General features: G+C 42.2%; 3 protein-coding genes across 6 annotated transcripts; 2 read left to right on the top strand and 1 right to left on the bottom strand.

Annotated features, from left to right (window-relative positions):
• Positions 1-418: 418 nt before the first annotated feature.
• On the bottom strand, positions 419-7,120 carry fam168b (family with sequence similarity 168 member B). Of its 4 annotated transcripts, none has more exons than XM_036522408.1 (7): positions 6,981-7,120; positions 3,480-3,568; positions 3,170-3,253; positions 1,952-2,094; positions 1,295-1,475; positions 1,072-1,196; positions 419-552 (listed from the first exon to the last, which is right to left on the bottom strand). In XM_036522408.1, the coding sequence occupies exons 2-6, from the start codon at positions 3,547-3,549 to the stop codon at positions 1,084-1,086; spliced, it is 591 nt and encodes a 196-aa protein (XP_036378301.1). In that variant the 5' UTR covers positions 3,550-3,568; positions 6,981-7,120; the 3' UTR covers positions 419-552; positions 1,072-1,083. The 4 variants fall into 4 exon arrangements, with proteins under 4 accessions (XP_036378301.1, XP_036378304.1, XP_036378300.1 ...); XM_036522411.1 differs by lacking the exon at positions 6,981-7,120 and adding an exon at positions 5,946-6,235 and having other exon boundaries at positions 3,170-3,250; XM_036522407.1 differs by lacking the exon at positions 6,981-7,120 and adding an exon at positions 5,946-6,103.
• A 234-nt stretch (positions 7,121-7,354) lies between these two features.
• Positions 7,355-10,343, top strand: fbxo45 (F-box protein 45). The gene is made up of 3 exons (XM_036522039.1): positions 7,355-7,877; positions 8,630-8,986; positions 9,258-10,343. The coding sequence occupies exons 1-3, from the start codon at positions 7,560-7,562 to the stop codon at positions 9,441-9,443; spliced, it is 861 nt and encodes a 286-aa protein (XP_036377932.1). The 5' UTR covers positions 7,355-7,559; the 3' UTR covers positions 9,444-10,343.
• A 3,470-nt stretch (positions 10,344-13,813) lies between these two features.
• On the top strand, positions 13,814-23,666 carry nrros (negative regulator of reactive oxygen species). Its single transcript, XM_036522351.1, has 3 exons — positions 13,814-14,076; positions 20,162-20,282; positions 21,696-23,666. The coding sequence occupies exons 2-3, from the start codon at positions 20,175-20,177 to the stop codon at positions 23,646-23,648; spliced, it is 2,061 nt and encodes a 686-aa protein (XP_036378244.1). The 5' UTR covers positions 13,814-14,076; positions 20,162-20,174; the 3' UTR covers positions 23,649-23,666.
• The last annotated feature ends 1,798 nt before the right edge of the window (positions 23,667-25,464 follow it).

The following is a 25,464-nucleotide window of genomic DNA, read 5'->3' as shown; positions in this document are numbered from 1 at the left end:
TTTACATATCTGCTGTGTTTGAAGGAAATATTTGTTTAAAGTTTAAACATTAAGACATTGCATTAGTGAGAACGAGTTGCAGAATACTTTTTTTTGACGAACTGCACCGAGTTCCTTTGGATTTTGCTTCGGACGATTTTGCATCAGTCGCTGTAGGTAGATTTGAGCAAGCATTTTTTTTTTCCACGTCATTGAATATAAACATGCATTCAACTCGATATGAATCCCAAATAAAATCAGTTCAAACTCCCTTTTCATCACTGATGAGTTAGCTATAAAATTGCAAGACAGTCCACAAAACACGAGTTTGCATGAAGACCTTGTTATGTGAGGTGAGATATGCAGCGGACAGCAAGAGGAGGTGCTGGCTAGCGTTTCCAAGTGGGATCCCAGACTGGGAAGATCCTCCTTTCACTTCTTTTTTTTTTCCCCATGACTGATTCAGAAACTTTTTATTTTTGGAAGAATGAAATCCTGGTTGGAGACATCAGGGCTTCAGCACCAATCTTACAATACTGGACTGAAAATGAATGCATATCTACCATCTTCAACCTAATGAGCAGAGAAGGGAGAGATTGAACAAAGGAGAGTGGTTGTTGATTCCTTTCCATAAATGACAATGGTAAACAAATCTAAGCACGTTCAGGGAATGCTAAAATGGGGAGTGGCCAAGGTGAGCAACATTTTTAATGGTATTTCAGTTTTATCAAGGTCAACGTTTTGTTGCTGTTGAAGAGGCAAACACTATGAAAAGGCACTACATACGATGCATGACATTCCAGCACTAGGAAAGGTTTGGCTTTGAGCCAACCCAGCAGTTTCTTTATTCGGTCCCAACAATGTCACTTCCTAAAATTCCTGAATGAGTCAAATTCATGGCATACCCACAGAGTGACTTCTACCCGTTCCAGCTGTCCAGCTCTCTCCTACCATCCTTTAATGTAGTGCATTTCTAACCATTTTGTACAAAAAGATATATTTTATAGCCACATTTATATTTTTCAATTTAACTATCATAAAAAATAAGCACTTAAAAATACACCTTTTTAAAAAGCTGTAGTATTTACTTACACTGCCAGCTGTTCACCACTGCGGGGGCACGTAGCTATAGGCCGGCGTGCCAGGTGGCCGGTATGTGGGCATCGTGACTGGGTGGGGCGCTACTGGGGTCGGAGAGTGGGTCGTCAACAAAGTCCCTGGGGAAAGGGTATAGGAAACTGTTGAGACACTCTATAGGATGACACAAAATAGGTGTAATCACAAGACAGACATTTTGGCGTGGTGAAGGTCTTACCTGCTGACATTGCCATAGTGGTCCCTGCTACCATTCCCATGGCGACGCCGTTGCCACGGGGAGGGGGCATCGGGGGCGCGTACATGGCAGCTGGCATCCCGTTGGGCTGGACCACTGTGGTGTGATGGATGACATGTGGAGGCGCAGCGTATAGTGGCTGTGTGTAGTAAGTGCCTTGCTGCTGAGAGGGACAGAAGGACAAGTTAAACCAGTGGCAGAGTAAACAAGCTAAGAGAATCCTTTTACTTTACATTACATTACTGACATTTAGCAAATGCTCTTATCCAGAGCAGCTTACATCAATTACAGGTATTTACAATGTTATCTATTTATACAGCTGGATATTTAATGAGGCAATTGTGGGTTAAGTACCTTGCCCAAGGGTACAGCAGCAGTGCCCCCATGGAGAATCAAACCGGCAATGTTTTGGTTAGGAGTCCTGCTCCTTAACCACTATGCTACACTGCTGCCCCACTATACATCAAGAAGAGTCCAAATCTCTGCATAATTCCATTACATGTTCCATTCCAGTCTGCTCCATTACAGTGAGTTCACAGTTAGGTTTAGGTTTTTTCCAGGTGTTCAGAGTGGCACAGAATCCGTAACTGGACACCTGATGTGTTGTTACGGTTCTGTGTGCTGCAGTAATGGGCTCACCTGGGCGTAGGGGTTCTGCTGGGGGTAGGAGCTTCTCACAGGGTACACAGCTGTCGGGTATGGGTTGGGTGATGAGGAGTAAGGTGGGACAGTGCCAGTGGTCGGGGAGCATGACATTTTGTATGGTGTGCCTGGGGTATAACCTGAAACAAAGAAAGAGGGAGAAATTCATGAAAGGTGAATTACTGTATTCATTCAGGAATTAATCTTTAATCTTTAATCTTGGGGGGAAAAAATCACAACAATCACAAAGATCTGATCTGCAGCAAAGCCTCACCCTCAAGAGATTTGTCCAAGAGTATAACATTGTCTTCCCAGTTCAGTACTAGGGCTGGACGATTAATCAAAGTTTCTTTTCAATTACAATTTTGGCTTCCAACGATTATGAAAACAAGACAATCAAGATAACGAATATTGTTCCGCATTATTTATTAAAATGTGTGTGTGTGTATATAATTTATTATTTACTTATTTGGGTTTTTTTTTACATTTTTTTATTTGTTTTTCAGTTGAATTATATTTAAAGTTCAAGAAAATCCACTTAACTGTTTTGCACGCACCTTATTTTTATGCTATGTAGTGCGCGTGTTACAATACATGGTTCGTTATGCTTTCCTTAGCGATATTAAGCTTCTCATAGTTTTCAGTTAGCATTTGCTGTATTTTATAACGTAAAATTGCTGTTTCCTCAAAGCTAAAATTAGCTAGAATTTTTCCAATCTAGTGTTCTAATCGCACCGGTTTTAGCATACATGCTAAACAGCAAATCACACCGGTGTGACTGTACACACAAAAGGGTTAAAAAGACAAGTTTTTTTTTTTTTTTAAGTTCAATAAATGCATGATGTTTCCAAAGTCAATGAGTATTTGTGCCAAATAATCGTGATCTCAATATTGACCAAAATAATTGTGATTATGATTTTTGCCAAAATCGAGCAGCCCTATTCAGCACAAAAGAGGGAGGTACCCAAAATATGAATTGCTGGAAGAGAAACGCAATTCCAGCCAGGCATTCTATTCTGACGGCTCCACTTGATTCATTAAATTCAGTCATATCCTTCACCAGTCCTTTAATCTGCAACATATGCAATGAGTGCCTAGACATACAGGACCTCAAAAACACCATGGCTCTTTGCAACTGGAAGCCAAACTTGGTCTCGCCAGAATGTAAGAGAATTCAAAGGATCTGGGTGATGTGGTGAAGCTAGGTGCCCTTACCTGTGGGGAAGGCAGTGTTGGCCCCGGGGTACATGTTGGGTGAGTACGCAGGTGCAGCAGCTGCATAGCCAACAGGAAAACCTGCTGCAGACACACATCACACAAGTGATATAGTTCGGTAAAGTACACAGTGGCTGCATGAACAGTCAGGCTCCTTTGAACAATGCTATGTCACAGCCAAGAGAAAGGGAAAAATGAGTCCTATCATACAAGGTTACAGCTATGTGCAAGACTGAAGAGTTCACATTGCAGATCCATTAGACAAAGAAAAGCTTACAGGGCTGGTTGAGTTAAGGCCTTCCATTCTTACCAGGGTAGGCTATTCCCTTTGGGTTTGCATAAGGGACCCCTGATGGTGCAGGGCTATAAACAGGGTTCATGCTGCAGATCTTTCTGTACCTGTAGAGAAAGAAACAAACAATTAAGCAATTCATATTATTAAACTATCAGTTATGAATAAGGGTGACTGACGTTTCAGTTTTAAAAACGAGTTGTGTTTTATTGTGTTTCACATGATACATGTACCACGCAGGAGGAGCACCCAAGACCACCATGAGTTTGAGTTTTTTTTAATTCCCTTTGTTGCTGTGACAACCTGTCCAGAAGCTAACTTACAAGCCACTTTCACAAACAACAATGTGCTATTTCTGTCACACCATATTTAGCTTAATGAATTATACCTGATCACTGAGATTCATCTGCAGGCCCTGAACACCACTACCTGATCATGAACAGATAAAGGAGACACAAGATGACAGACTGATAATTCTTAAATAAACCATAAATGTTCCTCTTTTTAAGTGAGCACATTTCTCTGCAATACTATGCAATTTTGTAACATCTGGAGAGGTCATTCTGGGGCCTGCAAAGATAAGGTTACCACCACTCCTACCTTTCCTGCCTGTGGGTGAACCACAGTCTTCATAAGAAGCTTTGTATACACATACACTCCCACAAAATGATTCACCTCCCACCGAAATTTCACTCAGGCTTCCACAGAGATAAACTTCAAAGAACACAAAGAGAGACTGAGAGAAGAGTCCCAGGTGACCGAAAACTTGACAAAGTAGGCCAAATCTGTTCGATAGCACTAACTGTTTAAGGAAGAATTACGTCTGCTCTTTTCCTTTTGCACACTATGACAGTACATAGATTCAAAGAAACCTTACTTATGCAGCAACACTAGGCATAAACTGGGCCTGCCCTTCCCTCGGGTTATTTGACTAGAAAATAAGAGATGTCCTTGAAATTAAGTCCATGCGGCTGACCGAAGCAGGAAATAAAGCTACAGTACAAGACCCCTGTTTGCTCCCCCCCCACACACACTCTTTTTACTGTCTGTAAGTCCAACTCTGGCACAGGATTTAACTAAATCAAAACTAAATACTCAGAAACCATGACACCTGGAAATTCAAAACTAACTCTCCGAGATTAGGATGAGTGTCTTAGATATTAGATAAACTATGGAGAATGATCAATCGGCAAGTGGGCAGTCTGCAGGATTAAGACAACATGTTCAGCCAGACAGACATCTATTACCCGAATTCGTTAACCTTCGCCCAAGTGTGGAAGTGGCAGTACAACTGTGAAGCCACGTGATATCGAAATGCTGATCAGCTACCCAGCCCGGCTGTCATCAACATTAAGATTTGAAAGATGACAGAAAGTAAAACATGTTCATTGTTTCCGTAAAGTTTTAACTTGATTACGTAATGTTTCAATGCAATGAGCTACTCAGCCAGGAGTATGCTAACGGGGCATGACGGTCGACGTCTGTCAGGTTAGGAAGGTGTCTACTTGGACAAGTGAGTTAGCCAGCAACCTCTCCAGCCACAAGCGTCTCACCATTTCACTACAATGACGTCGTAAAACGAGTACACATCATGATACTCTACAGATTATACGACGGTCGACATCAAAACAAAACAGGGTGCATGCATTTTATGGCACCTCACAAGCAGGAGCTAATGGACCTTTGTCTGGACAGGCAGCTAGCAGGTTAGCTATCAGACTACTTCTCAATTCAATTTATGCTTATGAAGCTGGCCACCTGCATTTTTAATGAATTTCAACGACAACACTGCAATCACTAACGTTATATAGTCTGCAAAATCTTGGCCTGTTCTGTAATGCTTACAACTTTAAATTCACCAAGAATGACAGCGGGCAACCGAGGTTGCTCAGTTCTAGCTATCTATGAGCTGCTACGAGTAGAAATGTGTGCCTAGCGTTCTACTGTATCTAGCTATCGTATGGCGCACTTCGATATTCTGTGTGTTGCTGGTCAAGCTAGTATTATCAACATTAAATATCCGTTAACGAGCACTGACTTAATTTCGTGAAGCATCAGAATTGCTTCAACAGAGTTAGCTAGCTAACAACGCTTCATTCGGGTTTGATTAGGCTCGAGTTTCTCACACACCTGACTCTAGTGTTTGTTTGACTGGCTAAACGCGAGAGCTAATTTCCGATAACTAGGCTGCATTCGTTCAACTAACCATCTCAGATATTCAGAATAGATGGGCTCGTAATGTTCGCTAGCGTCCAGTTTGCTATAACGAACATCGTAGTACCATTCAGAAGTCCATCCCATAACAACACAGGCCGCAAGAAGCGGCTATCAGGCAGCTTCAGCATCTCTCATCCCGACAGTTAGCTGCCTGGCTATCCCATTCAACCTTCAAACCCACCCTGGCTTGAAGTACCATTTGCAACAGGTAAACCATGCCGACGCACACAGTCTTGTCAGTATTAACCTGGGAGAAGTGTTACTTACGTTTTTCTGCCCTTTCTTACCGAACACGGTCCTTATCTTTATTGGAAATTCTCCTTTGTGATTTTTGATATTCTTCTTCACTGTCTCCTCTCCTATGCGATTACTGCGCACCAACCAAACCTACACCTACAAGCGTCACTTCCGAGTATTGGGGCCATTGAGGCTCCCCTGTGTTAGTGAGACCTCTATCATGTGACGGGGGTGAATGGCTTTCTGAGATGTCTGGAATGGTGAGGTGCGGACCTTGAGTGCGGTTGTGACCACTGCGACTTTGCTAAACAAGAAAAATCGTCTGTAAGAATTGCCTATCGGTACAAGACTAGCAGATACAGGCACTAAAACGAACTGTTTAAGATACTTATATATCCTTATTATTATCAACAGAATTCACACTCAAAGTGAAACTAAGTGCGCTGTTGCACTGATTCTGGTTTCGCAGCAGGTCATCGTGAACTTTGACAAAATTTATGAACTCCTTTTGCCATGTCCCATTGAGGGCCCTGTGCTTTAAACGGTGGAGAGCTAGCTACGTGCTGCAGACAAGCTCTGAGCGCAACAACTTATGTGCGAGCTGCGTTGATCCACGGTGTCAATACTAAAGGTAAACGACGTGCTTGAGGTTTATCGATTGATATGAATTGATCTAAATAATTTACCACACACTGGAAACACGAAGAAGATAATGTTGCTTTCTCATTGTGAGCGTGACAAATATGTATTCCTAATTTAAGAATGTTTATGAACTTTTGTCGATTCGACGACTGTAGAATATGGGCAAGATGCTTGGCTCGACAGCAAAAATCCCCCATGAGAAAGTGTGCGTGTACCAAGAAACAGCTAACCGAGTAGCAGAATAATAACGATAACAGTAACAAAACAGTAATAATAACGCAAATAATAATACGTATGACGATTGTTCGACGATTGATTCTTATTACAACTTGAGTGGGAACATCGGAATGCACTTTGGATCAGAAACTTTAAATTCCTTTTCTTCCTGTGTTATCGGCAGAGTGCACGCTAAAATCTACGTACGTGGATATCCCTTGCCCTTCTGGGTTTTGTGAGCTGTCTGTGGTTTTTATCTGTTCCTGATGTGACGTGGTCAGACCGGGAAAAGACAGTGCATCATTTCAGCAGATAACCGATTGTCAGTCAGGAACAACCCCACCCCTTTGTCCCACCCATGTTTTTACGCTAACTGGGCAGCCTTCCATCAGGTCCTAACAGGGCAATAAAAAGGAAATATTTTTTAAACAATATCACGTTTCAAAACGTATGGTCGCCCTCATTCAAACAACATAAAACATAGAATATGTATGGCTAAATAAAACGCACAGTAGCTGCGTATTTGTGTGAAAGTAGTCACGTTATATGTATATCTCTTTATTTCCAGGACCTTACTTTTAGTCGGTCCTTTTTTGATCCGTTCCTCTTGTGCTGAAGCGAGCTAGCTTGGTCTCTCCTGACACATATGCAGTATCCTGGTTCCGACCCGATCTTACGCCGTTTCTTTGAGCAATATATGTCCAGTCCCTCCAGGAGTAAGTTTATATTTATCCGTTCGTCGCTTGTCAGTTTCTCTCTAGCCAGCTAGCTACGCACTTTCCGAGAATGTCTGGAGCGGCCGCTGGTGGGGCGTCTTCATGCATTGGAGCAGGGACCGCCAGTGGAAGTGCCGCCGGATCTTCAGCAATTGGAGGCGGCGGAGGTGGAGGGGTGGCCGGTAGGCTACCCAGTAGGGTTTTGGAGCACATCTTTTCCTACCTGGAGCTGCCCGACCTGATGCGATGCGCTTTGGTCTGCTGGCACTGGAACAGCTGTCTCGCTGATGAAAACAGCGAAGTCTGGCGAAGCCTTTCCAACCGAACACTAAGCGAAGAGGCGCTGCGCTCCGACATTCTCTGCAACCTGCCCACCTACAAGGGAAAGGTAGCTACCGAGCGTGCAATTGAATTACCTTGTCTGATTAGATAAATCACGGCCCTTATTCTCTGTCTCGTCATTGTATTTATCGTCTCGCTAGCTAGCTACTGTAGGATTAGCTAGCTAAACCTACATGAATAAAATCGTACGCAGCGATGACTTTGTTTTTTTTCTGTTGGGCAGCTAACGTTAGCTAGTTAATGGGACTGAACACTGATTCGAAATATTTGGCTCGCGGTTTTTATTTTGATGGACAGGTTATTTTACCTAGATACCTATCTGACCATATCTTGTGCTATTTCTTCATAAACCTGTACCCTTTTGACTGCTCTGTGTAATACCTGAAGCTCACGTAGCAGGCTGAGCACTTCGCAAATCGCACACTAAAATAGCCTCCTGGGTAACTTGTTATTTGAATAAACCTCAATTTGTACTAACGGCCCTGTTACTACCCAGGTATTTGCATGCGAGGTTTAAATTTAACAGGCATTAATTGATGGTAAATACAGCTGTGAAATTTTAAGGTATTGACGAGCTGTCGTAGTAGCCACTTAATATGTTATTTAATCACAGTATTACAGTAGAAACCTCACTAAAGAATTATGCATGTCCATCCAGCCATTCCCTGCTCGTGGATTTATTTTTACTAACTTGTAAAAATGGATCTCACTTTGTAACAGAATTTCATTAATGTAGATCCATGGAAGGTTATTGATAGGTTTAGGTAAAGTGTGGCTTTTCTATGTTTTCCCTCCCAGCTGAAGTCCTTCCAGCATGCCCTGAGCTCCCACGACTGCTCCCGCAATGTGTACGTCAAGAAAAACGGCTTCACATTACACCGCAACCCCATCGCCCAAAGCACAGACGGCGCCCGCGGGAAGATCGGCTTTTCCGAGGGGCGCCACGCGTGGGAGATTTGGTGGGAAGGTCCCCTGGGAACAGTGGCCGTCATTGGCATAGCCACTAAGCGGGCACCCATGCAGTGCCAGGGCTATGTGGCACTCCTGGGCAGCGATGATCAGAGCTGGGGATGGAACTTGGTGGACAACAACCTCCTTCATAATGGGGAGGTCAACGGCAATTTCCCTCAGTGCAACAATGCACCCAAGTACCAGGTCAGTGCACATGTAGGTGCCATGCATATCATGGGTTTCCTCATTGACTGAGAAGTAAATGAGTGTCTTCAAATTGTTGGAATCTTCATGACAGCTTTTAGTAATCAAAACCCTAATATGAAGCAAACCCCTCCAGTCAATACTGAAAAAATGCCCCACAAAGAGCAGATTTTTGCCTACTATTGTTTGGTAATTGGTAAATCTTTGCAGAGTTATAACTCCATGGAGTCATTATAGAAGTGGACTTATGATACTTGTGATGTCGTTTCAGATTGGAGAGAGGATCCGCGTCATCCTGGACATGGAGGACAAGACGCTGGCCTTCGAGAGAGGGTTCGAGTTTCTCGGGGTGGCCTTCCGAGGGCTTCCCAAAGCCTGCCTCTTCCCCGCGGTGTCGGCCGTGTACGGGAACACCGAAGTGACAATGGTGTATCTGGGGAAGCCGCTGGATGGCTGATACCTTTCCGGGGGGGGGGGTCACTTTGGTGGGCAGACGTGTGCCAAGGAGACTGTTTGTTGGCACAGAGAGTACTCCTCTAACATTCCAGTACGGGAGTGCAACCTATGCCCAGTGGAGAATTCCTGTTCGGCGTGACGGGGGACTTGGTCAGGGCATGTCTCCGTACATTGGTCACAGTGAGGACTAATGAACTCAGCTGCTGGGCTGTTTTAACTTATATACAGTCTGAAATGACTTTTTACTGTCTTTTATGAAGTCACACTGCTAAAGTCCCTAGAGGATGTTTTATGTTTGTTCATATGATGCCAAACTAAAAGGCACTTGTGGCAAATGTATCAAATGTATCGAGAGGAATGCATAATTATTTACGTGCTTAATAATTGTTACCGTTGCAATGACCGGAATAGTTGTGACGAAGTAAACTTCATGTCGATAGCACAAATGAAACTGACGAGGGAAAAGGATATGGGATGCATTGAAGCCAAAACACAAAGTTGTGCACCCTATGATCATATTCCTAAAGACTGCTCGTGGCCACGTAGAGACACAGTAAATGTCTAGGCTCCTCCTTTAGGGGGTCTAGTCTTGTGCATGCAGTTACTTTAAACTCTCTTAACCTGTGCATATGGAACGACAAGAATCGGAGAGACTACCTTCTGTACAATGTGACTGAGCATTTATTGTCTCGTGGTCTTGTAGAATTTCATGAATTGTGTTCGTTAGATTTTATCCTCGGTATCGGTGAGATCACAAAGCCTTCAAATAAAGTCTACATGAGTAGCAGCCAATGAGATGTCAGATCAGTCTGTCTGTAAAAACAAACAACACTCTTGATTAGTTATAAAGATGTATTAATCCATCATACACAAGACATTAGGATATTTGGTCTGTTCTGCTCTTTTACGTAAATACTGAAATTAGTCTGTTGTTACTCTCTTACTACTGATTGGTAAGTAACACAGAAATTGATCCCTGCTAAGACAATCACTTGCCAAAAACAGATTCAAAGGTCAGCAAGGTGTCAGTGTTAGTCACGAATCACTGCTGAACAAACAGAAGTCAAGAACCTAACATATGCAGATTTAGGATGTTTTTACATCCATGTGTTATGTTGCTATGTAGACAGGAGATGTGAGGTCAATTTAATGGCTTCCTGTGCTGAGAAGTAGGGGTGGGTGAAACCGAAAATGGGTGCAGATGTGTTATCTGTGACTAACTGATTCAGATTAATTATGCTTTGGTGTAGAGACAAGTTAATTTTGTTTTGCTCTTGCAAGTTAGTGACTGACCCTATATGGGAATTCCACCAGTTATGAAGGCTCTCTCCCACCACTGCTGTAAAGTGGTTCTGTTGAAGAGCACCTCCAAACATCTTTCGTTCAAGGAGCAGTTCACAATGTCACCACAGGAGGGTGCTGTTGATTTTGACATTCATGGCTGAAGTCCTGAAGTCACAGTTAATTTTTGAGTCTGTTTGCACCCTCCACTGAGTTTCCTTCAGTATTATGTAGAAATATGTTCATATTCCTTTTCAGCCTTTTTTGCTCAGTGCAAATACAAAAAAGACAAATCGCCTTGTCTAGTTGAGTGATTTAATCCTCAAAGTGCAAAATTCCCTCTAAAACGTGTACCCGAATTAAATGGGCTGAAGGTTTGGTCCCAAGTTTACTGGTAATATAGCCCACCTTAATCTGTATTTTGAAGGATTGCCAAAAACAGCATTTTTACAACACTACGGTACAGACAAATCTTAACAGTTCAGCCCCACCTCTTAGTAACAACCTAGTTTCATAGTTTTTGGGCCTGGTACTTTTGTGCAGGTTTGAGGAGGAAAAAAAGGAAATAAATATTACACTTTGGTTACACTGTAATATTAGCCACCGGCATCAAATCTGAGACAATGCTGTGCAGGTGTATGCCAGCTGAAGGCTGTGAACTGTAGCGCTCGCACCCACCTTGACAACTCTTGGCTCATTGTGCCACTCTGCCAGCTTGAGGGGCTTCCTGTGGCAGCTGGAGAACCACAAGAAAGTCACAAAGATGAATAAAAGTCACTGCACACCTGCCACTCCTCCCTGACCTCACAGAGCGGTTTCAGCCCAGGTGTAGCCAGTAATTCCCACTCTTCTCACTCTTGAGTGTGGCAAGAAATGGCAAGAACAACTATTGGCGATTGAACAGTTAGCACAGAAAGACCTGGTCTGTTGGGCTGAGTATGATCCAGCAATCGCAGCACTTGATGTTCCGTCCCATTATGGATGGATTGTGAGGTTCTGCCCCACACATGTCAGACTAACACAGTTCACTTTCCTTGTGTGTGTAAGGAAGTGAATGTGGAAATGACCTTGTAACTGACAAGTGAGCTATAAAAATGTATTTTTTATTTCTCCAATTAAAACAACTTTTGAATTGTGGTCAATACAACCACTGAACTGTTTTGAATGTGCTTCCCATTTGCACTTGAAAAGGCTGTCTAATGCTTACTGTATGTATTTAAAAGACTTTGTTCTGGTAGTGTTGTCATCCAGTTACCATAGCTTAACTGATGGTTTACCGCTAAATTCACCTAGTTTAACCTTTTGCCCCTTGCACCCTTAAAACACGATTTACTTTGGTCAGTTACACTTTATGAAACCCTTAATGAGTCAGCGTACGTTGCAAACTTACAAAACAGGAAAATGAAACTGCTTATGTACAAAACAGATACATCAGCATCAGGCAGAAAGCTAAGCTCTTATGGGGACAAAATTAAACAGAAAGAAAAAACTGACACCATGACTTCCCATTTTACAAAGAATTAAGTTGTTATCAACCAATGGCTAGAATTTTGTTGGGAAAGAAATGGTAGTATTCCAGGTTATATTGACCATAGATGTCTATCTTAACCTTTTTGAGGAGTTTGATGAGGTGCCTCTGTGGTGTGGAGCAAAATTTGTTTCTGGTTCTTTTTTGTCCACAGTGGTAATGCATCACCAACAATCAGTCCACATCACCAGGCACCAAAATAAAATATGCTAAACAAAACCATGTTACATTGTTAACTTACTAGAGAACAGTGATTGCTGTAGTAATGCGGAAAGGGATTCTTGACAAGGCAAACATTTTAGTTAGGTATTTCAGGTATTTATTGTGACACCCATTTGTCACAATAAAATGTGATACAAAGCAGACCTACTCCGTTGCATTGTACTGTACAGCATGTGTTGTACCTTGAAATACGTGAGACCTGGGTAGTCTAGGTCAAAGGGCTGTGGTCAGTCACTAGGCCCTAGCTGATCTCAGTGCTCAAGAGGCAGAAGTCACAAGAGCACAGGAAGTCAAGAGCAGCATAGTGCTTTCCTTCTGACAGCAGCTCTCTTGCTTCCTTATTCTCAGTCTCCAAGGTGAAAAAAAGTGCTGCAAAAGGTTACATTACTTGTTGTATAAAAATGCATTCAGGCAAAAGGAAATTGACTTATCGTGGCAGATAATACAGTTTGTCCTTATTTGTGCTTTGGTTTCTAACCAAGTGTGCTCCAGTCAGGGGATGCACATGGGTTCGTAGTGCATATGAGCGCTGGTATTAAAATGTTTGAGGCTTAGTAGCTACATGCACATTACAAAGCAGAGTGGCACTGATGTTTTTTTATGTTGCATTTTAAAGCAGCTAGTTTTGATGGCAGAAACACAATGGAATATTTCATTTTGTGATGCAGTGCTAAAAAAAACTGCTTTGAGAAAAGAAGTGGGACCACAGGGCATGCCGTGCACAATGATTACCCAGGCCGCTGTAGACAGTGTGATTTCCATCTCCCGCTTGTGTGCTCTGAATATGTGAAAGTGAAGTCGGTTGCTGAGCAGGTACTATTTATTGCTTGGCGATAAGGCAGAAGAGAGCAGCAGCTTGTTGCAGAAGTGTGAGTGGAGCATGACAGGAAGGGTGTGAGTCCTGAGTGGTTTCCTCTGTAGTAGTATCTGTTGATCAAAACCAGCAGTGGAGGGTGGGTGCAGAGGGTGTGTGTACCAGGCAGGTTTTTGTGGTCCTTGGTAGCGCTTGAAACTGCACACTGGCACATCTGAACGGTTCCCTCTGAGGGTGCTAATTTTTTTTTGAGAGAGAGGGGGGGGGACATTTTCACTGCCTGTATAGTTGCGCAAATGAAGTTTTTTAGTCAAACATGAACTGACACCGATTAGGAAATAAGGAAGAGATCAAATCTCCTGAAGCCGATTTGCTAAATTGTGGTTTTTAATATAGAAACGGTTGACAACGTCCGTCATATCCTGTCATATAGCGCCTCCCGGGAGTTAATGGGGTGTGTTTAGACCAAAGACTGGTCTTTGCTCCCACCGTGACCCCCACTTCACCAGATGAGGCTGTACTCGTTGAGGACAGCGAAGCAGTTTCTTTTTTTCTGATCTCGCTTTCAAAGCTTATATGTTCTTGGCAGTTCATGTGACTTGGTTTCCGCTGCCTGCTCGCTTCCGCAAATAACTAAATTAATCCTAACAAGAGGCACAGAACGATTCCATGCACCGTCAAGCGAGCAGCCCTACCTCGGCGGTCTGTGGGGGAGCAGCGCTGCACGGTGGAGACATGGTCGCCGGTTCAACCGTCGGAGGCGTGGAGGATCCTTACCAACCCGCCTGCGTAAGTGCATTTTTGATTTACAGCGGTTATAAATGGAAGCACCAGCACCTCCAATGCTATAATAAGGAGCACTACCTATAGTAAAGCAGCAAATTTATCTCTTGCATACGTCCCGGTAACCCATAACCAAAACAAAAGACAGAAAGAAAGAGATGATAAAACGAAAGTTTGCCTCACATGAATGACAAGTTTTGTTTTTAGTAAAGCGTAGTGAGGTAAAGTCCGTGATAACATGGGATAATTGCAGTCACAGAAGAACCTGAATTTAACGTTGGTTGCAGAAAACCCAGGTGTCACATCCACACACGCACATCATAACACCAAAAAGACCATCGTACAGCCGATGAATCTCTAAAACACTGTCCCGACTCCACTTTGATAACGGCATATTGCGTTCATGAGTGGTTTTCGCGGAGTCGTGGGAAGATCTGCCAGTGGTCAAAGGTAGCCTACTTAACTGAACGTGAGAACATCAGGGCTACAGCGATGATCCAGCAGCCTCGAGGTTGGTTAATAATGTAATAAAATGCAAGTGATGGACCATGCACTGCAGAATAAACATGGCCAAAATTTCATAGACCAAGTAGGTAGAGTTTTGTTGCTTTTCACACCGAAATGTGTACTTTCTCTGTTTTGTGTTTTACATGACACACTCGTTTGCGCAGTCGCCTATGCATGAGTGGTAGTCTAAATGTGGACCTACAATGTTGGGCAAATATTTATTATTTGATTCAATCCGGTTTATAAAAAATGAAAAGGATGCAGAAAACTTAATACGTTAGTTAACCGAGTAACGTTAGAATAATTAAAATGATGAACTGGCAAAATTATGGTAACTGTCAACAGCGCAGTTACCGACATTAAGTTTTAACTGGAGATGTGTGGAGTCAAAACCAAAGCGGGTGATATGGCATATCTTTATTTATTTAACCAGACGGTTCAATCGAGATCATATAATCTCTGTCTAAAAAACAGACCTGGTCTAGATAATAACGCATAGACACACAAGTCACTGCATAACACACCCAGGAACATTAGTACGCTTCAAAATATCGTTTATTAGCTAGAGCGCACAAGCGGAGTGATTGACACTGATATATGTGGTTGGTGGAATGGACCTTCGGTGAAAATGTGCACACTTCACGCTGCTGTGCTTTGTTCATGTGTATTTCTGGGCCAGCAGTCACATCAGGAGAAAGGGGCAACAGCTTTTCCTCGCTGTGGTGTTGCGGCAAACATCCACTAGGCCTAGATTGCAAGTGTGAAAATAAATGAGGAACAGCTACAGTGTACTACAGTGATGATTAGTAGGTAAGGCCTTGTTTTACGGACTGACCCAAAAATGTTCTTCAGGTGTTTTGTGTTCAGTGGGGAGGTCATTGCAGTACTCTTGCGTTGACTGCCTTATTTGCTATATTTACTTCTAATGCCACCGCCACGCTCCTGTGCCACTAGCCAGCTAAACAAACCTTTAAAAGGCGGCTTCATCAATGGAACATGGTGTTTGAAGCATATTCAAAATTGCCCTCTGTAGCTATATTTCAAATGTCCTTGACTCTTAGACATCATTGTGGCAGTTGGAAGGTATGCAAGGTTTATGCTGCGTCCTTTAAGTCGCTTTGCATACAAGGGTCTGTCAAATGAATAAATGTAAATGTAAACGTATATACCAATAGCAGTTAGCAATATGAGTTTAGCAGTTCTCCCCCAGCTATACAGACTGTAGATTAGACTTGAATTAATATTCCTGACTGCACTTTCTTGTATGCATTAATATGATTAATGTCCTTTCATCAAAACAGTGTTTTTCTACTAACCTACTAGCTCATACATTATGCTGTATGATGATGGAAATTTCTCCCATACTGGCAACCCAGCATAAATGACTTGATGAAATACACAAATGGTATAAATTAATATCGGAAATTTTACTTCTCTGAGCCCTATAACGATAATATCCTTCACAGTCCATGGAAATAATTGGTCGAAGTTAGGTTTCCTAGGTGTTATCTAACAGTGGTCACTGGCAGTGATTTAGAGTACATCACATTATATACCAGCTCTAACAAGGATCTGAGGTGCAGACTAAGCTTCTGATTGTTTTGGTCATCCAATCAGAGATGACTAAAATACAGCTTTTGTTTAAAGCCAGGGAAACGTAATTTCTGCCTCTTAGCTAACAGCGGCTAACTTTCTGGTATTAGTCATTTACAGTATAATATAGTTATAATGTGGAATTAGCATTGACCATTTTAACAGAAATCAAAACAGTAGAACCAAAACAGTAGAACCAAAAAAATATATTTATTGTTAAAAGAAGGGGTCTTCAGTGTGTAGTCCTACTTAAAGGGGTAAAATATATGCAATCATAAAATAAACTGAGAGTCAAATTGTGACACAGACACGTTTAAATGTGGTATGGTGGAATTTGTGTTTCAGGTGTTTTAACAATTGAATCTATCTGATGTGACCAAACCACATTAAACAGAATGCACACTCTCACTCCCACAGCCAGGGGGCATGTGTTTCATTCTGTGTACCAGCTGGGTAATGTGTTGGATTCGCGAAGCGTAGGAAAATGCAGGATTAACATGTTCAAATAAATAAAACCGAGATTGGGCTCGGTGAATTTGTTCATGCCAAATCCAACCGTTACAATAATTCATCACATGTGTACAGAGGGTGTACAGATACAGTAGCTAGCCGCCTAGCTGTAAAAATAGACACAACTCAATTTTGCCAGCTAGCTAGCATTGTATTTGCAGTTTATTTTCCTCTGTGAATTTCAAATTGGAACTCTGTGGTGGAATATCACTTCTTGTTCCTACAGCAGAATGTTGTATAAAATAATGTGATTCTGCCAGTGAATGGCTCATGTGAATTTTATAGTGATCTAAGTGATCTTAAGTGTTCTAAATGTAAGGATAAATGTGAACTTTAAATAATGCCTTTATCATGCACATACAGCACACTGCATTGAAGTTAAATACAAAACAGAATATGTCAAGGTCTGATTTTAAGACTGCTGAAAATGAATTTTAAGACTGTTGTGAAAGAATTAAAAGATATACTGATACTCTATGGTAAATACAGACACCCAAACAGGAATGTTTAAAAATTATGTGGACATTGTAAGATTTTAAAAGAGTGTTGAAAGATTCATTGTTGGCGTTTAAGAGAAAAAAATACAGTACACATTCATTAATGTTATGCATAGCTGAATTAGAAAATTAATTCCCATAAAACACTTGAGGGAAATTTCACGAGGGAACATTTTACTGTTATTAGAACAGATAAAACAGAATATAAATAATTCAGTACTTAGTCCAATACAGGAATATAACATTTAATTGCATTCACATACACAAACATTGTCAAGGAATTACTGTAAAAATGGTTTGTGCAAAAAATTTCTATGCAAATCTGAGAAGTTATTAGTATCACTGCTACTGTAGAAAAAGTGAGAGACAGTAACACATACATTTAGAAAATTGTAGTTTAACATTGCTTTGTACAGATCATCCAAAACCTTGGATGGAAAATGTTGATATTTAAGACAAAGAAGAGAAACCAAGTTGAAAGTTTACTGATGTCTTTGTAAAGGCTCTCAACAAGATGACTTCACTATCAGTTCATTATCAATCTCTTATAAAATGGGCACAGGTTCAGTCCTGTAACCATAGTAATCGAGTAGCTGCTATGCTGTTGAAATGGGAACCATGTAATGCAACACTATGGGGAAACTGTCATGGACTGGTGTCCCAACACACAAGCAAGAGTTATAAATAATTGAGGGAACGCAACGTCTTGATTTAAACTGAAATTGGCAGCTGTGTCAGACAAGCTAGAAAGAAGTACACAGTATATCAAAGTACAGCATTAGTCACTCATGCGTGTAAAGTAACACTGGCTGCTTCATTTGCTTTCCAATTAAAAGCAGAACACCCATTTAACGTTAGGTTTGACACGGCAAAGGAGGATATAAAAGCCTGGATGGCAGTGTAGCGTAGTGGTAAGAAGCAGGGCTCTTAATCAAAAGGTTGCTGGTTTGACTCTTTGCTGGGGCACTGCTACTGTACTCTCGGGCAAGGAGCTTAACACAGAATTGCCTCAGTAAGTATCTCTGGATAAGAGTGTCTGCTAAATGCCAGTAATGTAATGTAATGTGTTGATGTGATATGAAAGCTAAGCTTCTACCATACGTCTTTGCAGTATTTACCTGAAATTTTAGTATTGCAAAAACAACCTATGGGCTGTCAATTTTGTATGTAAATATGAATCAACTTGTGGATGAATTCTGATTGGCTGCTGCATAATGGGGCCCTTCAGTTTTACCACTTTCAGCAATGTGCTCTGTAGCAGTTTAATTGTAAAGGATGCTGACCCACATGAAAATCCAGAGGAAATATGAAAGAATGGTGCTGATAGCAAGAAAATCACCAGTCCAGTTAGAGAAAAGGATGAATGGTAATATTAACATCAGAAATGAATTCCCACATGTGAAAAGTGAGAATCTTAACAGCTTTTGCGAACACTAAAGCCCACACATTTTGGTCTGACTTGTTGGAAATAATGTGCAACATCCACCTATGCAACTCACTGTACACCTTCAGTTACATTGATTTTTAGACGGAAACTTTACATGGAAGTTTTTGAGAAACATATGACACATATCTCAGCCTGGGTCTTCTGTAGGATCAATGTTAAATACATATTGTAATCTTTGGCATTTCTTTGTTATTTTAGGCACAGAAATAGTTTCTGAAATGTGTATTATGTGAATATTTTGGAGTTTAGACTTGACATTCTAATTACTTTTTTCATTACAAGTCACTCACTTTATGTATATGGTTAGTCTTTTGTTGATTGTTGATAGTTGATCTTTGATCTAATTACTCACCAAACGAAGAATGTGAAAAGGTGAAAAGTATTCAGATAAGGTCAGATTTTCAAGGATTAGTGTTACTGAAAAATTACAGAATATTAATAATGATGCGAATTGAAATCATTTAAGGAAAGGAAAATATGAAACGTGATTTTTAACTTGAAATGAATGTTATTTACTATTGTGAGTGAGTAATGTAAAAGTTGTTTTTTTTGTGTATGGGATAGATATGAAGTAGAGCTTTGCTGTATTTTAAGAGTAACACTCAGAATGACTTATTCAGTAGTTTGTGACTTGAAGAAAAGACTTATCAGGGTTGTGTTCTGCTCTGGGAAGGCAAAACCCCTCTTGGAGTCATATAATATCAGAAAAATATTTGAGGGGAGAGCATACCTATGTTCATAACTGTATCATATCAACTGTATCATAACCTGTATTGATATAACTTGCAAAATTGGCAAATGGATGTATATTTGTAGATGAATATATAATTATAAAATAGTAATAATCAAAATAATTTAGGCTTAGTGTTTGTCTAGGAAGGTTTCTGTGTTGACACATTTTTAAATTATTTGTTATACTTGCTTAATGTTAAATATAACCAATTTTACATTATAAATAAAGAACACATACAACAGTATTTTAATTATTTAAGCAAAAATCATGCTAGTGACATTCACAAGCCAAAATGTATGATGGAATTGGATGTCGGACTTTGCCAATGTAAAACCAGTGTCAAACCAGTGTTATAGATGCATTTTTGTCCAAGTTTGTCTACTTTGTGATATTGATACTTTATTAACATAAATTTGGGCAGCTAGAATTACCGCTTTTTTAATTTCACATAGCTGTTAGTAAGAACAATCATTTGCCTGTTCAGTCAGCTGCTTAGAGCAATTTGTCTGCTATTTGTGCTCTGCTGAATGTAGCTCGCGGAATCATGTACAAGAGAAAATCATGCGCTAAAGAAGGAACTTGTTTCAGAGACAGATATCCAATGAGAAAACTCCTGTCCATACAGTTATTCTTGTTTCATGGAAACAGGGAGGTGTGTTGAGAAATGGAGTTGGCGTTTGATTTCGGTGGTGATTGTTCTCTGCGAGATGTCACCTGTGGTAGACTGTAGGAGTAGCCGTCTGTCTTCTTCCCTCTGGTGGGTGTTGCGTCTCTTACCACCATGCTCCTGTCTTTCTTTCACAGTGATGGTCTTAAGATGCCCATCCTCGGGTTGCTCCCCTGCCTGCTTGCCTTCGCCTTGGGGCCAGTATGGAACCTCCTGATGCCAGCTTCCTGTCACCCACAGCACTCCACATGCAGACTGGTAAGTGTCTCGGACCACCTTCCAGTGGATCGAATCGAGTGCTGCTGATGTCCTACGCGTCTGACATACAGTGTTTGTAATGCTTCACTCACAACCTGGTGATGTTAGTGGAACATTAATGGAATATTTTTCTGTGGGACCGGCTATGATCCCACCTGGATATATTGAAAAACACAAACAAATTGGTGGAGCCATCATGTACACAGTGAGCAAAAAAAATTCTAATAATTTAAGCAAGGGTTTGATAGAAAGATTGTGAGACATTTCTTTTTTCTTTTCAATTTGCCTGGGAAACATTGTCAAGCTTTAAAGCATATTTTTGATCATAATGTGTGTTTTCAAATGATATTTGTGCCAGAAATGCATTGTGTAATTTTTACACACCAGAAAAATACTGCCTCAAAGAATTCAGATGAATTATTATCAAGCCTAATTCTATGGCCTAAATTCAATTAACCTGTAGCCTTAACTTTGATTCACAATTACACAGAGGTAATCTTCACTGCAGTTGAGCAAGTTCAGTGGTCACCAACATCAATGAAAAAAAATGTGCTCCTATCGTAAAACATACCAGTTCAACTTATTGAGTTAGTCTAGGATAAGGGCAAATGCTGATTTGGGCCTTAACCTCTGGTTAATGATTTACTAATGCTGTATTAAGAATTGTGGGATGTGGTCAGTACATAAGATGGCTTGACACTCTATACTTGGTGCATTCAATGAAACAGTTAATTCTTACTCTCTTCTCTTAGTCTGTTGTTCTATTTTATGTATGTCATCGGTTTGTAATTCTGTCTGCTAACTATATTTCACACTCTATACACTGTCCAGAGCCAGAGCATCAAATCTAAAACTCACTCAAGCTGCAGGTCTTCACAAATGATTAAAAAAGCTGATAGGGGATGATAGTAAGCTGCAGATGACCTTAACAAAGGGGCTGATGTTAAGGTTAGGACAGCCTGACAGAAGTGCGAACTGAACCAAGGTGATCTGAAGGGCAAGGGTCGAGCAGAGCTGTGACCAAGTGCCTGATCTCACGCTTCTCAGAGTGAGGAGGGTGTGAAAATCGCTCTGAGGTGCACTCATTTACCAGAAATTCAAGTGCATTTGTGAGTGCGGTGAGAGAGAGGCGAACCATGGCAAACCACAGCCAATACAAAAGACAGCAGTGAGAATATGCTTACATATACTTAGAATTTAGGAGATTATATCATGGGAAGTCAGTTATTTGTGAAAGTAGTTGCATGTCGTTGACAGTAGCATAGGTGTGAACTAATTGTTTTTGCAGACCAATTTCACTGTGAATCTATTCTAGTGACTGCACTGTCACTGACTGTCAGAGTGAATATGAAATGATTGTGAATATAGAAATGTGTTGACAGATTTTACAGTAGCTCCCTGCTCTTCCCTCAGGCTTCGAAGACTGCTCTTTGCAATGGCTGTCAGCTCTCTGCTGTGCCCAAGGACCTTCCAGGGAACATTGAGGAGCTTCAGCTGAGTAACAATCACATCAGAATATTGCAGAACAACTGTCTCTCCGGCTACCCTGTCCTCCGCGTTCTGAGGTGCGCTAGCAGTCTGTTGGACACAATAGAGTCGGACGTTTTCCTCGGCTCTTGTCACATAGAGATCCTCAATTTGGCTGAAAATAACCTTCATGCTGGATACCAGCAGACTGGCCAGGCTCTGCAGACATTGTCCCGACTGAGGACGTTGGATCTTTCGGCGAACGGGCTGACTGAGGACATGGTTTCTGTCCTTCTGGAGAACATGACGTCCCTGGAAAGCCTCTCTCTCTCCAGGAACATCCTGCTCAGATTGGACGAGGCCACCTTTCGAGACCTTTGCCAGCTCAAGGAGCTAAACCTGGAGAGAAACTTGCTGTTTGAGATAGACGGGGCCTTCGACAACTTGCAGAAGCTCCAGAGGCTCAACCTGGCCTACAATGGCCTGCCCTGCCTGGTCGGTTTCCAGCTCACTCAGCTGGTGGAGCTGAATGCCAGTAACAACATGATCGAGTGGTTCATCTCCAACCAGGACGTGGAGGAAACCTTCAACCTGGAGACTCTCGATCTCTCCAACAACAACCTCCTCTTCTTTCCCTTCCTGCCCACCCGCAGCCGCATTCAGAAGTTGCTGCTGTCCAATAACAGGATGAGCTTTTATGAGCACCTTGCGGACAATACCTCTCCAAACTGGACCACGAGTGTTCAGTTTTTTAACCTAATGGGCAATGTGACTAACGTGACGGCCAAACTGTGGGATGAGACCCTTCATGGGGGCATCTCCACCCTGAACCTGTTGGACCTGACAGGGAACCAGGTAGGATACCTCCCCCAGGGTTTCCTAAATAAAATGCCATCTCTGTCAAGGCTGAAACTGAGAACAAACTGTTTGGAATCCCTGGAGATATCCCCAGAGGAGCTCCCTACATCTCTGTACGAGCTGGACGTGAGCAACAACAGGCTGACCGAGCTCCAAGCTAACCTAAGCTCTCTCCGTGAGTTGAGCAACCTAACAAATCTCAACCTGAGCCTCAATAGCTTGCAAAGCCTCCCTCCCAGGCTGTTTTCTAATCTGCCCAGCCTTAACACAGTGGATCTCAGCTACAACAGTGTGGGGATCTGCTCTGCGGGGGACAGTTTTGCCCCCAGCCTTTCTGACTGTGTTGTGTGGAGAAACATAGCCTCTCTGAGACAGCTCTACCTGGCAGGGTGCAACCTGACACACCTGCCACCCTCTGCCTTCGAGAGGACATCCATAACGCACCTGGACCTGTCAAACAACCCAGAAATCCGCATAGGACAGGGTGCACTGACAGATCTCAGCAGAACTTTGCAGCATCTAGGCCTGGGAAGGACAGGTCTGCAAGACTTTGACTTCACCCCCTTCCGCCATTTGAAATCTTTATACTTTTCTAGCAACAGCATTACCCGTCTCCCACAGTCCCTGCTGAGCCTTGATCTCACGTTGCTGGACTTGAGGGACAACAGGCTGACCACCATCCCATCTCAACAGTCTAGCACGCTAGCTCAAACGGTCCAGACTCTTTTCCTAGGAGGAAATCCTTTCAACTGCTGCCAGTTGGAGTGGTATCGGACGTTAGAGGAGGCAAAGACGGTAAATATCGAAGATCAGGCAGACGTGACGTGTCTGCATTTCACACACGGGAGACACAGGGTGGAGCTTCTGCGTGGGCCGGTTTGTGGAGATGATAGCGCCGAGCTCAGCTGGTTATATATAGTGCTCCTCCTGTCTGCGTGTCTCTCTCTGGTGGGCATCGCCGCCATATTCATGCTCACGTTCAGGCCCAGACTGCTGCCCAAGGCCATCAAAAAGAAATGCTGGAGGCCCACATCGTATTAACGCTGTCACCTGTCCTCATCCTGGCTGTACAAGAGGTTAAATAAAGCTACAAACAGAAGTTTGTACCCATTTTAATATTTGTCTGAGAATATCATGCTCTTCTTTCCATAATCATCGCTCACTGATCATGGTGCTGAAGACTTTGCTCAAATCTGACATATTTTCAATAGTGATTGTTGAAAATTGCATGAGCAAACTAAAATGGGGTTTAGTGAAAAATAACCAACACATGTAGATTGTAAGGATGGTTGCTCAGTACAAGTTTTTCATATATTTGCTTGCTGTTGGGGAGCATCATGCAGACTCTGGGTTTTCCCCAGTGCACCATACCTTTTTTCATCAGAATGAAATAAAGCACAGAGCTAAGTATATATTCATCAAGGACCTAAACACACAGTCCCTAATGGTATTCAGGGACCATATTTACTTGCTGGGTGTGTCTTGTGTTTTTCTTCTTTTCTTAATCTGATTGAGCAGTGTGTGGTTCACACCACGCTGTTCCCTAGAGAGGTTGGTGAGCATGTGGCTAGATGTGTGTATTGCGGCACATTAGCGTGTGCGTGTGAGAGCGTGTGTGCGTTTTGCAGAAGACTTGTGATGCAAGCTGTTGCTAAAAGCAGCAAAGGAAACATGAAATTTCCTGTTTTGCTGTTCTGCAGCAACTGCCCATGTTCGCGTCTCAGAAACGCGGGTACGAGGTTTTCCCTCAAGTCAAATTCAGTCACAGCTGCACTTTGGCCATGATTGCAACTTCAGTAACTCTACAGAGAGACTTTCATCGAAATCTGTCACTGTAGCTTTAAAATGAGATTTTTCAGTGCTTGCGTCAGGCTGAATAAGAGCAGGGCGTAGTCACACCAAGCAGCACACACTTCCTGTTGCACGATCCGCAGCAGTCAGCTATGGATCACGCACCTGTCAGCTGCAATCCTTAACAGAAAAGTCAATCCTAGAACCAAACTGGACGTGCACATAATTAAACACTTGGGAAAAGGGAAAGGAATAATTCTGATTCAAAGTGAAGCAATTCTTGAGATGAAAGAAGGGAAAAGACCATAAACCCCCAGTGGTGTGCCACACAAGGTAGTCCAATGTGGCCAACGTCAGCTTCCACAGTGACCAATCTGAGGCTGAAGTGTGGAGCAGCAGCGAGGCCAGTGTTTCCATGGGAACTCTGCTTCCCGTCACAGCCGCTGAATCCTTTCTTGTGGGGGCCTGAGGGGCATGGGGGGGCCAGGGGGAGGGCAGTTGTAGGGGGTGTCAGAGTGCCGTGCAGGTAAAGAGTGCGCTTGGAGTTTTGCACGCCATGCAGAGTGTCAAGTGCGCAGGCAAAAACCAGAGCGTAACCAGAATACCGCTGTGGTAGTGCACTGGGTCATGGTGGTTGGAACAGAGAAAGAAACAGGGGAGCACTTTGAAAGGCTTCTTACCCCGAGCCACAGTAGCGTGGCGCTCTTTCTTTAGTTTTTCTCTCATTTTTAACACTGGAGGCCAAGTTCAAAAGTACAGTCAGGAGCGGGGAACCTCCCAAGGGTGAGATACCCCTTTATATTACTTTCAGAGATGGATTCTCCCGCATAAACACTGTTGTTGTGCCTTTAGGCTAAACTCATGGCCTGGATTGATCCAGCAGATGTCTATGCATATGTCTAGTCTATATGCATGATATGCGAAAAAAAGGTGCAAATCACACCAGCTAAGAGCATCTGATATGCTTACAATGAATATCTGATGAAAATTTAAACCTATTCCAGAGGGACTTGGTTGGAATGGTACTGCTCTACACATGGTATTTCTACGATGTATCTATAATAAA

This window comes from Megalops cyprinoides, chromosome 2 (assembly GCF_013368585.1).
Source record: "Megalops cyprinoides isolate fMegCyp1 chromosome 2, fMegCyp1.pri, whole genome shotgun sequence".
Lineage (NCBI taxonomy): Eukaryota > Metazoa > Chordata > Actinopteri > Elopiformes > Megalopidae > Megalops > Megalops cyprinoides.
This window is presented reverse-complemented; position numbering and strand designations above follow the sequence as displayed.